The 19,787-nt window shown below is 37.0% G+C and overlaps 1 protein-coding gene across 1 annotated transcript in view; it reads right to left on the reverse strand.

Moving 5' to 3' along the window:
* prom2 (prominin 2) overlaps nt 1–19,787 on the reverse strand; it is a 34,676-nt gene extending 14,889 nt beyond the window's left edge. Inside the window, exons 1-7 of the mRNA XM_041789918.1 lie at nt 19,622–19,787; nt 15,605–15,947; nt 8,988–9,052; nt 8,423–8,628; nt 8,130–8,250; nt 3,963–4,026; nt 3,570–3,659 (exon numbers count right to left, since the gene is read on the reverse strand). Of these exons, the coding sequence (XP_041645852.1) occupies nt 3,570–3,659; nt 3,963–4,026; nt 8,130–8,250; nt 8,423–8,628; nt 8,988–9,052; nt 15,605–15,857 (799 nt within the window). The 5' untranslated portion in view covers nt 15,858–15,947; nt 19,622–19,787. The remainder of the gene's footprint in view (nt 1–3,569; nt 3,660–3,962; nt 4,027–8,129; nt 8,251–8,422; nt 8,629–8,987; nt 9,053–15,604; nt 15,948–19,621) is intronic.

Raw genomic sequence — 19,787 nt, forward strand, 5'->3', positions numbered from 1 at the left:
AAAACTCCACTGAAGCGAAGAGGCTGAGTCTACATTAAGGAGAATATTTTTTTTCAACTGTAGCATCAAGCTGCAACATAGGAAAACTAAAAAAAAAGGAAAGGGGTCTGAATATTCTCTGAATGCACTGTTTATAACCTCATATTTTGTCAGTGGCATCATGTATAGAATCATCTTGCAGCAAACTTTGCAACATAATGTTACCTCTAGTTATTTAATGGCGACTCAAGTTTTGTCCAACTCCCTCTTTTTAACTCAAGCACTTCAAATCATCTTTTAAGCTCATAATTTTCCCCTTTAACCAGTGGACATCAGTCCCAACTTTAGCAAAAGGTCACATTTAAAGCCTACCCAACTGAGAGCCCTTAATGTGATCTTGGGCAGCATGACGATTGTTTGTCCAAGGGAGCTCAGAGGTGGGGCTTTGCTGTGGGTCAGTTGAGTAAAGTGTTAAGAAATATGTGACTAAATGATGCATCAGAGCTAAATTCGTCATCTTTGACGACCAAAGAAATTCTTTTTGCTGAAAACAACTTGACTCAATACAAACTCACAAATGATTAACACTTTTGTACAAGTTATTCCTTTGTAACTATGTATTGCAGAATTGTTTGATTTTACAACTGGAAGTATGAAAGCTGAGCAGTACATCTTTAAAAACAATGACAGTGAGCTTAATTATTATTTATTGTTGCTATTTTTAGGCATATATACCGAAATTCAGTTAAACCTAAATAAGGGCATGTCCGCAATAAATGTCTGAACTACAGAGGGGAGAAAGGTGTCAAAGTTCTTACTTCCTTTTTGAGAAAGAAATTACAACATGACAAAATAACCTGGCCTGACACAAACTAGGGATTTTAAAACCCCATCAAGCCTGTTGTATCATATTTGATACATACTTTTATGATACCTCTACCTAATCAATATGGTCAATAAATTACTAAAAAAGACTTCTGAATACAATCTGATAAATAGTAAAAAATGCCCGAAGTGGATTATCAGTTACCAAAAACACATAATGTATCAAATAAGATACAAAATATATATGTTAAATTTTATGGAAATTTGGATTCTTTGGATTTCAGTGGAAAGTTAAATAAACATTTCAGTTCCAAAAAATTAGAAATTTTCTGGCTATAATTTGTGTTTCCAGGCTTCAATGGGTTAAATGACATGAAGGCAAGCAAGTCTGATTGTAGACATTTTGACTGATAGTTCTGTTTGATGTTAATCTTTTTGGTAGGGCTGCTCACTGATTGTCAGCTGTCGTCGTTTGCGAAAAGGAGTTTTACAGTCTCAGTGAGTGTTCCTGTTTTTTTTTAATTATAGAAAACCTAGATGGGATATTTAACTCCAGCATGTTAGATAATGTGATCACCTTCCTTTTACACAATAAGCCCTAAGTGCTGGGCTTGGTTTGGAACTACATATTAACTACCTAGCAATGCTGATTCCATCAACAAAAATTCAATTTTTTTTCCATGATGACAACTTAAACTCTGATGAAATATATATTTTGACATCATGATCATGATAAGGTGAGACTGAAATGTGACCCCAGTCTGGATAGGATTAGAATTTCAACAGCCTATAAAGCTAAGGCTTTTCTTCATAAAGATGCATAAAAGCTGTTTGATTGGTGAAATCTGTGGCCCTTCTGTGTTTCATTTTATGCCAAAGGTAACATGTGAAGGTACTCAGAACTAGTTGAAGGCATTAATTAAAGCAGAATTTTTATCATTTGGAAGTAAAAGAACTCAAGTTGTTAATATGGCATTAATTTGAGTGTTCCAGGATTACATTTATTGTACAAATAGGATTACTGAATGAGTTTGTAAAGGGAAAAAATATAAAAGTAATTACTAAAATGTAATGTTTTTTTAAAACTAAAACTGGACTAAGTATTTAGAGTTTTCATCCACTGAAACTTAAACTAAAACTATAAATGGAAAAAAACTAGACTAAAACTCAAAGGTATTTTCACCTCATGACCAAGACTAGGAAAATCTGTAATAGTTGCTACATTTCACACTCCCATGTAGTAGACTGCAAAAGACCTCCACTGAAACTTGCTGATCCACAAGGCAAATGATCAAGCTTACATCACAGGAGAAAAGCTTGGTGATTTTCAAAACTATCTTAAGGAGGAACCAGGGGCAGTTTCGATCATTTGGAGTCCCCGGGCAAAGAGCAATTTGAGGCCCTTCTACGTTTTGCTTAAAGCAATCATAGCTAGTGAAGGAAAACATCTGGAACTCACAGTAACTACAGGACAAACCCAAATGAGAACAAGCGGTAAATGCACATCATCGCTTTTATGAGTGACAATATAACTTATGTCTGTAGTCTAACATGTCTTAAAGTAAGGTGACTTATTGAAATAAACAAGATATGCTCTCTAAAAATGTGTTTTCAGTTTTCCTGCCAAAATCTTTATTCTAAAATTTATTTTATGCCGTTTAATCACAGTAATCCTCTATTTTACGGATTGGGATATGATGGACAATGACCTGCTTTATTTAACTTGATATGAAGACATGGTGGGACTTTTTGTGGTGCTTCATCTTATTAGGGGGTCCAAGGCTCATTCCCAAGTAATATTTTGGAATAATTTGAACTACAAAACTCTATTTCTGGGCTATTTTATTATTCTGGACTCCTTGTTTATGATATTCTAAATGTTCATTTTAATTGAGGCCCAAAAGTTGGCTGACAGACGCAGATGTTAACACTTGTATTTTCACTAATAAACATTTTGGTGTTATTTTGGATTTTCTGTCATCTTTAACTAAGGGTAATTGACTTCCCGTTTGCATACAGACCAGCTTTGATTTGCCATGAATTTGAATCTGGAAAAATAGGAACTTGTTATGGATCTTAAAGGAAATAAGGGAACAGTGTAAGGGCAAATGTTTGATAACACAAGGTGCAGATGACTTTTGACTTGTCCATTGACCTGTCATTGAGGTTTTTTTAAAGTGAAATGAAACATTAAGGAGCAATGATGGACCTATTTTAACTCACAGGGCAACAGGGAGATGCTGCAGTGGCATATTAAGACATGTGTACCCGAGTAGATGAATATTATTGTCTTTTTATATATTGCACAAAGAAACTTACTGAACTTCTGAATTTGTTCTCAAAATGAAGAAATCCAATAAGTTTTTGTACAATATTTTGTGTGTATAAAACATGTTAATTTTGATGTAACCAGGTAAACATGTCTTGATACTAAAAAAAAAGATGGAATAAAAAAGATCACATCAGTATCCCCTCCTTTGACTGGTTTGGAGCCACCTTAACCTGCCTGTGCTGTGATATGATCGCTGGTATAATTATTCATGTACTTTTGTGTCACTGTTTCTTTTTTGTTTCTTTTTTGTAATTCCTGGTCACACAAACATGTCAAAATTTACTGTCAGCAAGAGGAATAAGTTAAACTCCAACTTCTCTGTTTCTTTATGACTAGCTCTCCACCTACATGATCACAGATCTGCTGTCAAATATGCAAACAAGCGCTCACAAGTTCAGACAGACACAGGACAGAGCATGCAGGTGTTTCATACCATCGTTCAGAAGTCTCACTGAGTTCAGCGCAGGCTCCAGAGTTCCTCTGAACTGCTCCTGGATCTCTTTTCCCAGCTGAGGTCCAATAGCTGAGTCATACAGATAAAAAGGCAAAGAAAATAAAAGCAAGTTTATTTATATAGCACTATTCATATTCAGAGCCATTCAAAGTTATTTACATGGTTGAAAACAGAAAAATTATAACACTAAAAGCATCAAAGGACATCAAAAAGATATCAAAAATTAAATACCAGGACTGCAGAAAATGTCAAAACTAAGGATTGAAAAGGTGTGAAAGGGTTAAAGATGTTTTAAAACCAGACATTGCCCCGCCTCAGTAATGGAGAACTGAAGTGGTTCCTCTTTTTTACATAATAAGGTCCTGTTCTTACTGTCTAGGTTCCTGGTAACCTCCTCTATGGTTTTGTAGCTTTCATTCAGCACATGGCTCACTTCCTGGAGAGAGACAAAGAAACACAGACATTTCAGAGTGTGCTCATAAGATACGGATTTAAATACAGCACACAGTTTGTCAAGGGCTGATTACAGCTGCTAATCCAACATGAATAGAAACAAACAGAAGACAACCGTTATTCCCTGCAACCTTTTCCCACACTGTTGTATCTTAAGATAAGAGTATTGACACTGCAGGGCACAGAGCTGGTCATCAATCAGAAGACTGACAAGAAAGTCAGTTTGAATCTCACGCAGAAACTGTCGAGTCACGTCACACTTACCACAGTGGAACAGGACTGATATGATAATCTTTAGTGGACATTTATATTTGTGGTTTTAACACTGACACTGTTCAATAATGATGCTGAAAACAAAATAATCACCTTAAGGTTTCATTAGGTGCAGCATAGTATTGATAGCAATATTTAATGGCGTTTAAATATAGATTCATCTATGTTTAGTACAAATTGTTATACCATTATTTCGTTTCAGTGTGACAACAGACTTAAACTTGACTTCAAGATATAAGACACTTGGACAAGGCTTTTCCTTGAACATGTTATCTGCAGTATGAAAGATGAATTTGATAACTAAATTTGCAGTACATCACACAAAGAAAAATATTCAAAAATCAGAATATAGCTGATGAAGTACTAATGGCTCTTTTCATATTTATACTTCAGAACTGGGTATGTAGTATGGGTATGAATGTAGTTTTATTGCTTTATTAACCAAAAAAGAGAAACTTTGAATTTTTTTAACTCACTGTTCTTGCTTTCAGCTAAAGGAAGGGCCTCAAAATTGCTTTTTGCACAAGGCCCCCAAATTACTAAAACCCCTGCGCATACACCTGCAGCTCTCCCACACTCATTGCCTGGTTTCACATTGCCTCATTTTATTTCTCCTCTTTTGACAAAATTACCAGTAGTACATTAAAGATCAAATAAGATACCCACATTTAGAAATGTTTCACTTGATATTCTGTTATCACAACAGGTGATCCGTGTATGGAGGTTCATTGATGATGACTTGTATCACAAAGATCATCATAAAAGAAGAGTGTGTAAGAGCATCTGAAGGAAGCAGCTTAAGAAAATTATTCAGACAAGGGCATGAGAAGCTTCAGTTTGAACAGGAGACAGCACACTTTATTAACTTATGCTCTGTCTTTCTCTCTTGCATGTTTCCACTCTCACATGCATGCGCCCAATGGCAATGTTAAACAGATAAAAGCATAAAGGTTGGCAGTTAATTTGATAACTAAAGCTTATGGTCCATGTGTGGGTAACAAATGTATTGATGTGGCTTGCAATAAATCACTTCTGATGACAGTGATTTCCTTTCTTAAATTTGTTTAGAGGGATTATTTATTTTAAAGTAGGTCTTAAAAGAACAACAACTGGTCACAAAAGAGCCACAGGTTGAGTATCACTGCCCTAAAGCAGTGATAAAAAACAAAGATTCAATTTGAATTGTTAGAGGAAAAAAATCAAAAAATCAAAGTTCTAGTGGATAAACATACTGTATCAGACATCAACTATTAACCTATAGTTTAAAAAACACTCCATCATTTATTTTGTTTGTCTTACAAAAACGTCATCTTTTCATATAAGTGACACAGTTTTTCTTGGAGTTTATTATTTGTATTGTGATAAAAGTAATTAAACCACAACACTACAATACATCCCACGGTGCAAAATGATTAAAAGATTTAAAGTAACATTACATCAGTACTAAAACATTGTAATATTACTGTATTGTTTGGTCTCAAGTGGCTCCCATCTCTGCCAATCCATATTGAAAAGTGCTGCCATATTGAGTACCTGACCTTATATATGCAAATTTTGCATTAATGTAATAGCATTTTGTTTTACATTTAGGCTTTCTTTTCTTTAACTCTTGGTTACAGATCAGTAATGAAAACACCTCTACACATCTGCATTTAGTTCCTACAAGCGTTGTCTATCAGGAGAAAAAAATACTTTCTAACAAGCTTATAGCAGAATTTATCACTATCATTCAAATTTTTTGAAATTCCAGTGTGTAAAATGTACATGAATCCCATTGTAGGAAAGCAAACATTTTCTTTTCATTATTTGGGCCATAGAGGATGTGTTTGTCTTATCCTTCTTATCCTTCAATTGGAGAACCATGATTGGTCAACAGGCCAACAGGGATTTGTTGTCGTTTACTTCCAGTGTCAAATGGAGGACTGATGCAACACTGCTAAGTTTTTCATGCAATTAATTGTCATATTTTCGTTAATTTAGTGATGCAGACTTGTAGTATCAGAACTCTGAATAAACACAGTACTTTGTGGCAGGATTAAAAATTTTTCTGAAGGGATATAAATGCCAGGAGTGGTCTACAGATTGGCAAAAAGGTATATTTTTGATCACAATTTATTCCACAGAGATCCACCTGATGGTTCCTGAGATACTGTGAACAACACATGCACTACCATTTTTGATTGTCAGCGATCCAGAAAGGTTCAGAGGGTAATGTAAACCATGGATAAAGAAGGAAGTAAGAAAAAGAGTAAAGAATGACATGCAGGAAAGGAGCCACAGGTCAGACTTGAACCTGGACCAACCGTATGGAGGACCACACATTAATCCAGTACATAGTTTTTTTTTTATATACTCAGTGAAATAATAAGAAAGCAGTCAACTAGTAGGAATAGTAGTTAGATACTACACAGTAGTAACAGCAGATTAGAGAGGACAGGGTTTTATAATCTTCATCCCTTCCTTAATCCAATCTTTTCTTACTGTCTGTTCCAAAGGTCAGAACTGAACTCAGGCAGCTTAATGATCTTGTCTTGTTGGATGTTTTAAAGAGGAAGTTACAAGACTTGGAGCCAGTCACATTTGGCTGCAGATGCTTTGCCTGATATATTTATAATCAAGGTTAAATTGGCTTCTCTTAATGCATCTTAACTGTGTAACTTGTATTAAGTTTTATGTCTCATTGTTTGAATCTGCTGCCACCTGTCTTGGCTGGACCTGAGACACTCTTGGAATAGAGAATTTAAATATCAGTGAGGTTTAAATAAATGTTAAATAAATGAATAAATACTAAAGCATAGATTGCTGTGTTGCTTCTCTGGCCTAAGCTGAGTTACATTTATGTCACAGGCTGTTAAAAGCGGTCTCCCTTGTTAACACTGTGAGCAAAACCAGAATGCTTTACGAGTCTCGGTGCAAAAGAAGGCCCCTTTTAACAGCTTTTCTGTGAGGGTTCTCACTCTCACTGCTCACAGAGGCAGGTGAGAGAATCAACTCAGTGCAGAGTCAGGTGTGTGTGGCTGATTGGCCTTGATTGTGACCAGGTGTGGGAAGCTTACTTATACTCTTCAGCTCCTCTGCTCTGTGCTGGCTCATTATCTCACCATCAGAGGTAGTGAGAGCTTCTCTCCAAATTTCCTTTGTTTCCATGAATGTTAGTGAACCAAAGCACTTCTTGAGCCTTCTTGTGTTTTCCCTGATTCAAATATTTCAAGGTTGTTGCTGGATTTCTTTGTCTAGTCTTATAGTTTTCTCATAACACCAGCTGGGTGGCAGGAAGTTTAGTTTCTTATCAGCTGCTAGGCAGCTGTGGTTTAGTTCCTCATTTTTTTCTCAGTGTGATTCAAAATGGGCACTTTTGGTTTGGGATTCTCCCATTTTGTTTCAGTTCGTTTCCCTCTTCCAATAATCGTTCGCGATTCTAGTGGTTATCCCTTTGGGGTTAACTTTAAGAAACCTGGGTCTGCATTTGTGTCCCACCTTTACCCACCCTGAAATTTTCTCCCTCATGATGTGAAAGTCACATCAAAGTATGGGGTGGAGTTTTATTTAACAGAGTCCTCAATTCAGAGATGGAATGAGCTCAGCAGCACATCCCTACTCATCATCTTTTGTTATTGTTTTGACTGAAAGCCCCCTAGAGGCAGTATTTACATGTAGTGCCTTTAAATGAGAGGTAAAATACCAGCACAATACAATACATCCTACATTTAAATAAACACGGTGTTGTCATATAAGTATAATGAATTAAGTATTGTATTCCTTTATTTATATATCTATGGGATGAACTTCAGCAGGCAGAAAGTTCTCTCTCACCTGAGGCACAGATGTGAGGAAGGTGTTGACGTTATCCAAAGTTTTGCTGAGTTCCTCTGAAGTCTGGTCCACAGTCACTTTGAGGGCTTCATTACTTCTGAACATGCATATATTCCCAGCACTAACACACACAAACAAAAAAACACACAAACACAAGATTAAAATTTAGTCTTGAGCATAATCTGAGGGAGAAGCTGACAGGCAGTGAGGCGTGCACATTCAAGCTGTCTTTTTTGGGATGCTAATTTAAGATAACACATCATTATGCTGTGAAAAAACACACAAACGCTCACAAGATAATGGCTGTGGTGATGAAAGCGCTCCAGTAGAGAGTTCTCCTGCGACAGTCCATGGAGGACGTCTGCTTCTGGTACATCTTCCCGCCACAGTTTCCGCAGCAGCGGCAGCACGCCAGGAAGAAGCCGATGATGGGCATGAGAACGATGTAGAGAACACCGATGGCTGCACAAACCAGGAATCCCACTTCATAGACCAAGACCTAGGCCAAAAACACACAAAGATAAACAGACGAATGACATGTACTACAGCTAAAATATCAATTTCCAAGCCAGGAACTGCAGCACAGTGGCAGGTCTTTGTGGTCTGCTGTGACGTCAATCACAGTGAGACAACACTAAACTGTAGTTTTACTTTACTGTGGTGACAGTCCACAATCAGAGAGTAACTCCAGCTGACTTAGATCTATACACACAAGGCTGCTCTTATGTTAAACACTCTCACATTACCAGCTTTAGGGGCTTTGAAGAGGGTGTGTCTGTTATCCCCCACACACACACATGTTAGACTTCATATACTAACATGCTGCAACATGTGAAAAACATGAAAAAAATCACTTACTTCTCTGACAAGGTTCTCATTTGACAGCACTTGGTTCATATCCTGGATGACGTTTAGGACAAGATCTGGAAAAATGTGAGAGAAATGTGGCTTTTTATTTGAACAATACATAGAAAGCAGCTAAAAGAGGCTTGGAGTAGTTAATTACTACTCTGCATTGTTGGTCCCTGTTCTAGTTATCCACGCAAAGAAAAAAAAAAGCCCAGCTGTATGGATAAAGTGTCCTCTGCTCCATACAAACATTCTGATCTTTGTCTTTGTACAACTGGGAACGTGACACCTCCATCATGTGGTTACCAGGAAACCAGGACAGCTTTCAGGGTGCGATTAGATTTTTATGCACACAAAAGCACACAATACAAAGCCTTTATGGCCCCAACTGGACCATGCTGTTGCAGATATTGTTCCAAAAACACAGACACAGGTAACTGAGAGCACACGTTGAGGTTCTCTTTTCATGAGGTTTTTGTATCACTTTATCAACAATCTGTTTTTCTCTGTAACATCAGATTGTAATCTGGTATTCTGTCCTTGAAAATGTATGTAAAACTCATCACTATAGGTCTTAACCTGTTGATTAGGGTTGATATGATACCAGAATTTAACGCAAAACTAGAAAAAGAAGAGCACTGACACCTGATCTTACATCATGGCACCAAATTAGCAATCCTAGAAACCTGCTTCTGTTTAAGTTTTTGTTTGTAGCTCCCCCAAAGTGCTACCAAACTCCTGCATCATCTCAATTTCACACAACTTGGCAACATTTTGTCACCATATATTACAAGTGTTTTTATCCGATTTAGATAGTCTCCTCTCTATCCAAGCACAGTTTCTGGTTGAAAATAGAAGAGAGTTGTTGAAGCTTTGTGTTTTCACCACTCATAGATTATAGGGATGTAATTTATAGACACGCTGCAGCTTCAGCATGACAGCCTCCGGACACTGTCTATCACTCAGCCCTCAGATTTATAACTGGTGACAGATACAGCACAGATCGTGTCCTGTATGAGAAGATGGGTTGGCCCTCTCTAGAGGAGAGGCATAATAAATACTGTATATAACTTATATAAGCTATAATTACCTATTTTAAGCTTAAAAAGTTGAATATTATATATGCAGATATGAAAGTTTTTGCTGATATTTATGGCTCTAAGTATCGGCTGTGTGCACAAGTTATTTCATTGGAGTTTAGGGTTGGATCAACAGACCTGCATCAGCTGGAGTCTTCCCATTTGTTCATCTAATTCCTTAAATTTGAAGTGTTTAAGGTCCAAACATTTAAGTTTGAACTACATTTATACAGCGCCTATAAAAAGTACTCACCTCCTTGAGATGTTTCCCCTTCCATTGATTTTATTAATCAATCGTGGTCAACATAATTTGGCTTTTGTTGACAAAAAAATGCTTCAAAAACACCTCTTTAATGTCATAGTGAAAACAGATTGCTACCTAGTAACGTCAATTAAACAAAATATGCAAAGTAAAATAAGTGACTGCATAAACATTCACTCCCTATAAAGTGACTGACCTAATTCAGCAGAGGTCAAGCTAATTGGTGCTAATAGTCTAGATCCCCTGTTGATATGTCTCAAGTGATTGTCATATTAAGACACCTGTGTCTGGTCTAGTCACTGGTTCACTGTATTCCTGGCTACCATTACACCATAAAGACAAAAGAACACTCCAAGCCAATCATAGAAAATGCAAAATAAAAGTATAAGTCAGGGGATGGATACAAAAAAAATTAAAGGCACTGAACATTCCCCAGAGTCAGTTTAATCCATCATCAAAAAATGGAAGGAATATGGCACGTGTGTAAATCTGCCTGGATCAGGCTGTCCTCACAAACTGAGACCTTATACAAGAAGGAGACTAGTGAGAGAGACCACCTAGACACCTCTGAAGGGGTTACAAGCTTCAGCAGATGTGATGGGAGAGACTCTGCTTACAATATCCATTGCAGAGTTCTCCACCAGTCAAAGCTTTATGGGAGAGTGGTACAGAGAAAGCCACAGTTGAAGAAAAATCTCTAAATCTTGACTAGAGTTCGCCAAAAGGCATGTGGGAGACTCCATGGTCCAGTGGAAGAAAGTTCTTTGGTCTCATGAGACCAAAATGTGGCTTTTTGGCCATCAGACAAGATTCTGTGTTTGGCAGAGACCAAATACTGCACATCAACACAAACACTCTATCCCCATTGATATTGGTATCAGCTAAACTAGGATACTTGCAACATATTCTAATTTCTGGCCAGGGACTAAAGGTGGAAACTTGCCTTTTGGCAAACTCTAGCACAGTTGAGATGGGTCTTTATATTATTTGAACATGTACATGAAAAATGTGTAAATGCATTTTATTTGAAGACATGAAAACAAATAAATAAAAATGAAAAGCTTCCCCTGTCCAGCTAACTTCATCACTGTCGTAGGCAGGAACTGAACCAGAGAACTAGGAGTAGAGCACTAGCAGTTACCACTGTGCTATGTAGTCACTTCTTTTACTTATGTCATAATTACATTAACATGTTATGTTAGTCAGCTCTGTTTAAATTCATACTACAGTTTAAAACTGCAAGTTTTCAAACTTACTAAAGTAAGTCAATTGAAATTAAGAATTCAAGATGAGGGATATATCGTCTTAAAGATTTATGACTCACCATAAACAGAAAAGAATGATGAAGTCAAACAAAGTGACTACATATCATGGTGGTTACTGTTGGTCCCGTTTTTTAGTAATAATTCAGTTCAGTACTGGGTTTGGGTAGGAACCTGGACTAGGGAAGGTTTTCCTGTTGAGTTATTTCAACTTATCATTTCATGTTCAGTCAACTCAAAATTTAGCCTAAATGCTAACTTTTTTAAGTTAAAAAAACTACGTTGGAAGTCTTTCCTCTTTTGCAGGGTTAGGGACTTTGATTTCCAGCATTTAAGAGAATAACTAAAGGTTTGAACTAAATGACTGAAGACTGGTAGTTTTTTAAGCTTTGGTACTTTTCAGTACAGTGGATTATGAAAACTACTGGGATTATATTGTTTCAAAACACAAAGTATAGAAAAGTATGAAAACCTGCAAAGTTTGACAAATATTTAATTGCCAAACCATTACCAATATTTGTATGTAATTAAGACAGTGTCTTCAGATCCCCCAAAATTAAAGTTGCACCAGTGCATAGGTTTAACATCAGTACTGGCCGATGTCAGCCAAGCTGAAGAACATCAGTCATGCCAATGCTGGCATCTAAAACACCTTAGTGCTGATTTGGAGAGCTCTTTTCTTAAGCAGAAGAAGTCACCTGTTGGACAAACTCTTATCTGTTTTCAGGGTCAAACCTGAGATAAAATTCTGGTACAGTGGGAATGTTACACCAAAAAGAGTAATGAAAAACATCAGCATCTAGTAAATTGGTGGCTTAACCATCTGTACCCAAATCGGCCCTAATATTCAAATCAGTGCATCTCAAACCTAAATATATTATACAGACCTGTTTACTCATATTCCATCTCAGTTATCTCTCATTAATCAGTAGAACTGACCAGAAGTGTTATAGTACTCAGAAACGGTCTATTTTGAATGTTTTGGTCTTGTCTCAGACTCAAGAGCTTTTTTACCTGGTCTCGTCTCGGTCTTGGATTGGCTGGACCAGGGATTGTCCATCAAGACCAATCGAAACCAGCATTGATCTGCTATTCTTCGACTTCATTAATGTAAAATAAGGAGAAGCACTTGCTATAACAACAAATAGCTACACCTGCAAAAACCCAGACATCGGTCCATGTTATTTCTAGTCAGAAATACCTCTTAACACTTAGGCCCCATTCATAAACATCTAATTTTCAGATTTTTTAAATATTCAGGATTTATCAGTGGCTTTTAAATACATACAAGGATTTATTTGTTACAAGTTAGTTAAATAAATTTGTTAAGATTTGAGATTTTTGCATGTTGTGCTTTAAAAGAGAGAGACACCTTGTTTTTATCTGTCAAATTTATTAAAAAGAAAACTAAATTTAAAGAGAGAATGCTCTTGAACTGTTCAACCTTGTCATGTTTTTTTAAAAAACTTTTTAGGGTCTTGGTCTTGTCTCGGTCTCAGTCTTGACTCGGTCTCGATTCTCAAAAGTCTTGGTCTTGTCTTGGTCTTGTGCAAATCAAGCTTTGTTATGTCTGAGACAAACTAATCTGTTAGAATGGGAAAACCAGCACTCTAATCTCAAGATATCAGTATAAATAAGTCATGATCTCAAGAAAAAACAAAACATTTATTTTAACATGGACACAAGTTATCTCCAGATAATGCGATAAATAGGTGGAGATCTTAAGAAAACAACCTGCTTGTTTTCATGGGGTAAATAAGAAAATTAAGTGCATTCATGAATGTCTGCTAAGAGCGTCCATTCATCATTAGTCAGTAATCAGTCATGAAATGACATGAATTCAACAGTCAGATGCATTTCAGTGCAGGCCGTTTTAGTTGGCATGCACTTTTCACCAAGGCAGCTTATTTTGTCTGAGTAGCTATCAATTTTTTAAGAAAATGAGTCCTCATGTTTGACCGCTAAGCAAAAACACATTTATTATTTACCCACTGACATTTATAACCTCAGGCTTGGTGGCTTTTTGAAGCCACAGTTTACAATAGACAATCAGGCCATTTGCCTTATCACTGAGCGATTGAGGCCAACTTGTTCAAACAACTGTTGACATGGAAGGAGATGAAGTTAAACACAAGTCTCTCTGTGCGTCACAAGTGCCTGTTACTTAAACATCACTATTGTATCCAGCATATTCAATACTGTGACCACTAAGTGCAATAATTTTGACCTGGGCAAAGGTTGTTTGGTGTGTTTCTGTGTCCATTTGTTCCAGTTTGAAATCAATACCGAGAAGGAAGTAGCATAAGAAATGCTGAAGGGTTTATGGAGCAATTACAAGTCACAGGGACGGACAAAAGACCACAGGTGTGACGAAAGTTTGAGTAACAGGAAACCACAGCCTTAAAACATCAGAGCTGGACTTCTGAGGTAAAGATTGACCGGGAAAAAGCCAAGAATGTCAATTAACTAACTGATTAACCAGTCCTGCCGCCTTATTGTTTGGTTATCATTAGTTCAAAAGCAGATCCTACACTGAAAAAAGTACAACAATGCTGTTGTTGGATTGATGTAATTTTTCGTTTTATAACAGCCTAAAATTATTGATTTGTTCATTAAATCTAAATCTTCTAAATTATCTTAATGGTGGAACCTATATTTTTTTATTTAAACTGGCAGCTGGACACCAAACTAAATTCTGTCATTGGATCAATTTATTTTTTTATTGTATTAAGCCTGCTGTGCACATGCGCATTTGAAACAACACCTCGTAGGTCCCGAGTGGATTCAAAAAACACTTGATGCAACAGCAGCTGTCACTTTTTGAGTGGCTCTCCCTCTACACTCCAGCACAGGCATCCAGCCTTGACCTACGTATCGAAACCCGTCCGTTGTGGTCTGTTATGCCTGATTAAACGTTAAAAAGGACATTTTGAGTGCTGACCTTCCTGCTTCCAGTTTAGCTCAATGGGTTACCATGCTGACTTTTGACTGGGAGATTGATTGTTTGAATCCCAGCCAGGTGCTAAATTTTGGATAGAAGTGCCTGAAACATCAGGGGAGTGACATCCATTTCCTGCAAGAATCCTATATTACTGTTTATTCAGCAATAAACTTCACAGGCATGTTTTGGGGACCTCTTAAACCAATATAAACTTGTCTTAAAGGGAAAAATATGTCCCCTACATTTCTGCTCTCCCATCGGGCCAAAGTAGCAAGAGTTTTCAGGAAAAATGTGTTGAGTTGACTTTCAAGACTTGTGCCCAGTCTGGGCCTTTCTGTGCGGAGTTAGCATGTTCCCCCCATGCACATGTGGGTTCTCTCTGGGGACTCTGGCCTCCTCCGACCTCCAAAAAAATGCTCATTAGGTTAAATGGTGACTCTAAATTGGCTGGGATAGGCTCAAGCCCCCACCACCCGCAACTCCCAGTGGGATAAACGGTATAGAAAATGGATGGATGAATAAAGGATTGTGTGCTGTATTCTCTATTTAATGCATTATTAGAAACTTAATTTGCTTTACTTTACATTTCAAATAAAAAAAACTATTATTTCTTAATTGAAAAACATTTCTCCAACCTTTATAAAATGGTTGTATGAACTTAAACATTTTAAGTTAAAATGAGTGGAATATTTATATCGGTCGATTAAGGGAAATTTTTATTTTTAGTTTAGGACAATCTAAAATAATTAGGTTTGCTAAACCTTTAAACATAGTTTCTATGAACTTAAAAAAATTTACATTTACCTAATTTTAAAAAATGTAATTGATTCAATTCAAAATGTTTCGTGTGATTAATTACTTCTTTTTTTAAGTTCAACCAATGTTTTACTTTTTTCATTGTATGCTTACAAATGGTGTGTCACCTCTGAAACATGGGGAATAGTTACATAACAGAACATGAGAAAGCCAAATATTCAGTGTGGTTTAATTGGATCTGGTGAGCCCAAGTGATGAAGACCAAAGCTATGTGGAAGAAGATGGTAACATTTGCATTAGATGTGAGTAATAACATCGATACTGACCTTTAGGGAAAGGGTTAGGCTGCACTGTGTGGAGAAAAGACTGGACAAAAGCAGACAGAAAGCCGCTGTTGTCACCCTCTGCTGTGTCCTGGTACTGGTACTCAGGGAGGTTCTGCGGGGAAACAGCAGCTCCACATGCAGCTGGTGGAGGGATGCTTTGAGCCAGACTCAGGCCGAGCAGTAGCACACTTACTCCTACCCTTAATGTCCAAGCGCTGCCCTGCTGCCCTCGCATGCTGTTGTATAACTCCATGTCTACAGGGGAGGTGACTTGGGGATGACTTGCCAGAAAAAAATGGGATCACAGATTGATCACCTCATGGTGAAAACTGTCTGGATGCGTCTGGAAATAAAAGAAAAAGACAACAATGACATACTCAAGACTGAACAAACCCACAGACTGAGTCACAAGGGACAGAATTCACAGCACAGTTTGTTGGAAAATGTCAGTGGAAATAAACTGATGACATTTTGTAAATGGAGAAGTAAATGTTACGCTAACACCTGTTTTGTTTGAAAGGAGAACAGTGCCCTTTAAAATGTATTTTTAACTTCCACACTAACATGTCACTTTTAAAGCATAAAGGAATATTTGCCGTTTGGAAGTTACAGGAGAAGTTTCCAAAATCAAATGAGGAATAACTACAGCCTTGCTTGCTGTAGTTCCAGTGCTTTGTTCATAGTGTAAACACAGAGAAAAGCTGCTTCTGCTTCAAATACCCGTATCACCTGTATTTATGCAAAACCATGCTAGACCACTATCAGAATAGAGGACTAGGACTGTCCCAGTAACAGAGGTTCACACTTAGATATGATTAATAGTAAAATCTGTCTGACCTGTTTTGATACAAGGCTGTTTTCATTTGTTTCTAACTCTCTAGTATCTGTCAGTCTTTGACATTTTCTGAAAGTTTGTTGTAGAGCATCTAGTGTTATTAAAAATTGTTTAAATAAATCTAGATTCAGGATCGTCCATTTATGCCTAGAAGTGCCATGCTAGTAAAATCGTCTTCTTTAAAGGGGACATATTATGCAAAAAATGTTCTTCTTTTCTTTTCTAACAAAAATATGTGCCCCTGGCCTGTCCATAATCCCCTCAAGCACCAGAAAAATCCATTCCATCCTCCCCTCTCTTTCTCCACCTTTCAGAAAAAGTGTGCTGAAGCAAGCCATTCTCAGATTTTCCCCTCATGACCTCACGTGGGGAGTTAGCACCTCCCCCAGGTTTGTTTGGCCCTCCCCTTTTGGAAGAAAGTTCCGCCCTCGTCTCCTGATCTTCCTCTCAGCTGGTAGCTGAGATGTTGGATAGCTCAGTGGATTACCCTGCTGACTTTGATCTGTGAGATTGATGGTTCTAATCCCAGTCAGGTTCTACTTTACTCATTAACATTTAAGCCACAGACACAGAAACAGCTCGTTCTGAGCAGGGCTGAAAAAAAGGGGTTTTTAGACATGCAAAAATCCCATACTAGAGTGTTTTTTCAGAAACAGACTTCACAGGCATGTTTTAGGGACCTCTGAGAACAATACAAGCTTGCCTTCAAAAGGGCAAAACAGGCACTGCAGTGGACACATCCTGTGTCTATGGCTGCTCTGCTAAATCATAAGTCAGAGACTAGCCTTCAACATGGATACCGCAATCAAAAAAAATATTTATTCAGATTTATTAGATTAAATTAAGGATATTAGATGTGACGGCTCATCATCTGATAGTGATGTAGTTCTCTCTCTGTGGTTAATCCGCTGTTCATTGTCCGTCGTTAAGCAATTGCACTTCATCAGTGCACTTTATGAAAATCAGTGCTCTCTAATAATGAGTAAATGTCAGCCACTGGCAATTTGAAATATATAGAGATTTTGCTTATTGCATTTTGGTAGTAATCATGAAAGAAGAGCTGTTGTTCTTTTTAAGTTGGGTACTTTTACATACTATGGATCATTGAAATAAATGATTGTACTGTGTTTAAGAATGTGGCATTGAAAATATCCCAAATTTGGAACATTTAATCAACCACACCTTCTGTTTTCATCACGCTGTATTTTGGAGTTAAAATGTGAATCCATATATTTCATTAAAGCTTCTGTACTTTGTGTGAATATTTATCTTTAAAAAAGTCAGAGGTGTTATCATTTTAAAACTTCATATAGATAGGACAACATATTTAAATGTGGAGGGGGTTTACACTTATTTATTGGTATTGTACTGTGCTGTTTGGTGCTGGCCAGATTCTGGGATATTTGCTGATTTTCAGTTGCTGTGTCTGAATAACTGAATAACATGTTGGATGGGTCATGTAAATGACCAGATATGTAAATAAAATATAAACTAATTCATTCACTCACATAGATAAGCACGCAGTGTTTCCCACACATAGACTATACTTGGATGGGCCACTCTGCTACATTCAGAGCCACCCAAGTATATTTGTAGAGCATTTTTACTTACTTAAAAATGTGTATACACAATTCAATATATCTTTGTTGTTTGTTTTTATAGATCTGTGTTTCTTTATTGGAATGGGATACTTTGTTATTTGTGGATTTTGTGTTTACATTTGGACTGTTGTTGCTTATTGTCCAAATTTATTACTGTTGTGGCAGCTTTATGAGTGCAGCACTTGGAGTCTGAGACAAAGGAAACACAAAGTGTATCGTATCACACCATATTTTACTGTATTTTATCTCTAGTATGACGTATAATCACCATCTGCGCATGTGACATTTAGTAACATTTCCCTCCTGTAAAATGCACCAATTAAGGTACAAATTGGCCTTCGTATGCCGTTTTGTTTTGTTTTTTTTTTACAATTTTCTTGCTGCCACTTGCTGCCGGAATTATCCTGTACTCCTGCACACAAAGATGATTGTTACTATACACTATGTCATCAGTGACAAGTATTCACACACGAAGCTCTCTTACTATGATAACAGATTATCAATTGAAGCATTCCAAAAGGTGTGGAATCAGAGTAATTATATGATGCACTGCTGATGAATACTGTCAAAAGAGCAGAAACAAGAAATTAAATGCATGGCAGGATGGCCATACGTTCTGGAGAGGTAATGAAAATTATTTGCTAACAAAATAAAGTCCTAGGCACCTGGTATTTGCTGATTTCTTGATTTTAGTTACAAAAAATTCCAGGCAAACTCCAGAATATTGTCTAAATTGTATGAATACATACATAATGTATACAAAACATTTGTGCAATTTGGACAGTAATTTATTTCATCTGTTTGCTTTAGCTTTTGGATGTAATCATGACTGATGGTCTGAAGTTTTTTTAAAAGTTTCAATTATTAAAAAATAACACATTTCATTTTAAAATGTGGTATCCAAGAGTCTGAAAGTACCAAATATTCTGAAACATTAAGCCATAGGCGGACCCACTATTGGGTAAAACCTTGGTTATAATTTCCCAAAAATGTCTCTCTTTTGCTTTCAGGTGTTTTTATAAAAAAAACAAAGTCAGTTGCTTTTTAAAGTTAGGCACCTTTCGATATTACAAATCACTAAAATATTGGAAACTCTATTGCTTCAAACACGCAATATCGAAAAAAAAGTATAAAATATTTGAACAAACACCCAAAAGACAGTAAAGACTTATTCTCGGTAGGAGATACAGCACCCTTCTTTTCCACAATACTCAAACATTAGCTGTTTTCAAAGCACCATCAAGTCTATATTTTCATTGTAGGTGTAACTCTGAGCAAACAAGTTTATAAGGGTAATGCCATTGACTAAGAGAACACTTCCTCTTCTGGAAAAATACAGGGTTTGAATTCAAGAAAATAGTCCTTCCTTACTGTTTTTTAAAGGACTTAAAGATAACATTATGGCCCACCTTTTTCACAAAAAAAAAAAAAAAAAAAATGCCCAAGGCTATTTGCTGAACATACAGGGACTCTGGGAACTGTCTGGGTTCCCTTAGGGTAAACCCTTACTCAAGAAATGCTGTGGGTGAGAAGACAGATAAGGAAAGAAAGATATATTCTCTTTTCTTTGAGTCTACTCACCCTTTCTTGCTGGACAGTGAAGGACAGTCTGGCTCTCTGATTTCCAGCTATTCAGTGAGGGGCGTGTGTGACTCTCACGGTCCTGTAGAAACCTGATACGCTCTGCCACAGATGACAAGTTGTAGTTGACTGTGTGCTTGCCTAGAAAGGACTGGCAGTAAGACGA

The sequence above is a fragment of the Cheilinus undulatus genome, linkage group 6 (genome assembly GCF_018320785.1).
Source record: "Cheilinus undulatus linkage group 6, ASM1832078v1, whole genome shotgun sequence".
In the NCBI taxonomy this organism is placed as follows: domain Eukaryota; kingdom Metazoa; phylum Chordata; class Actinopteri; order Labriformes; family Labridae; genus Cheilinus; species Cheilinus undulatus.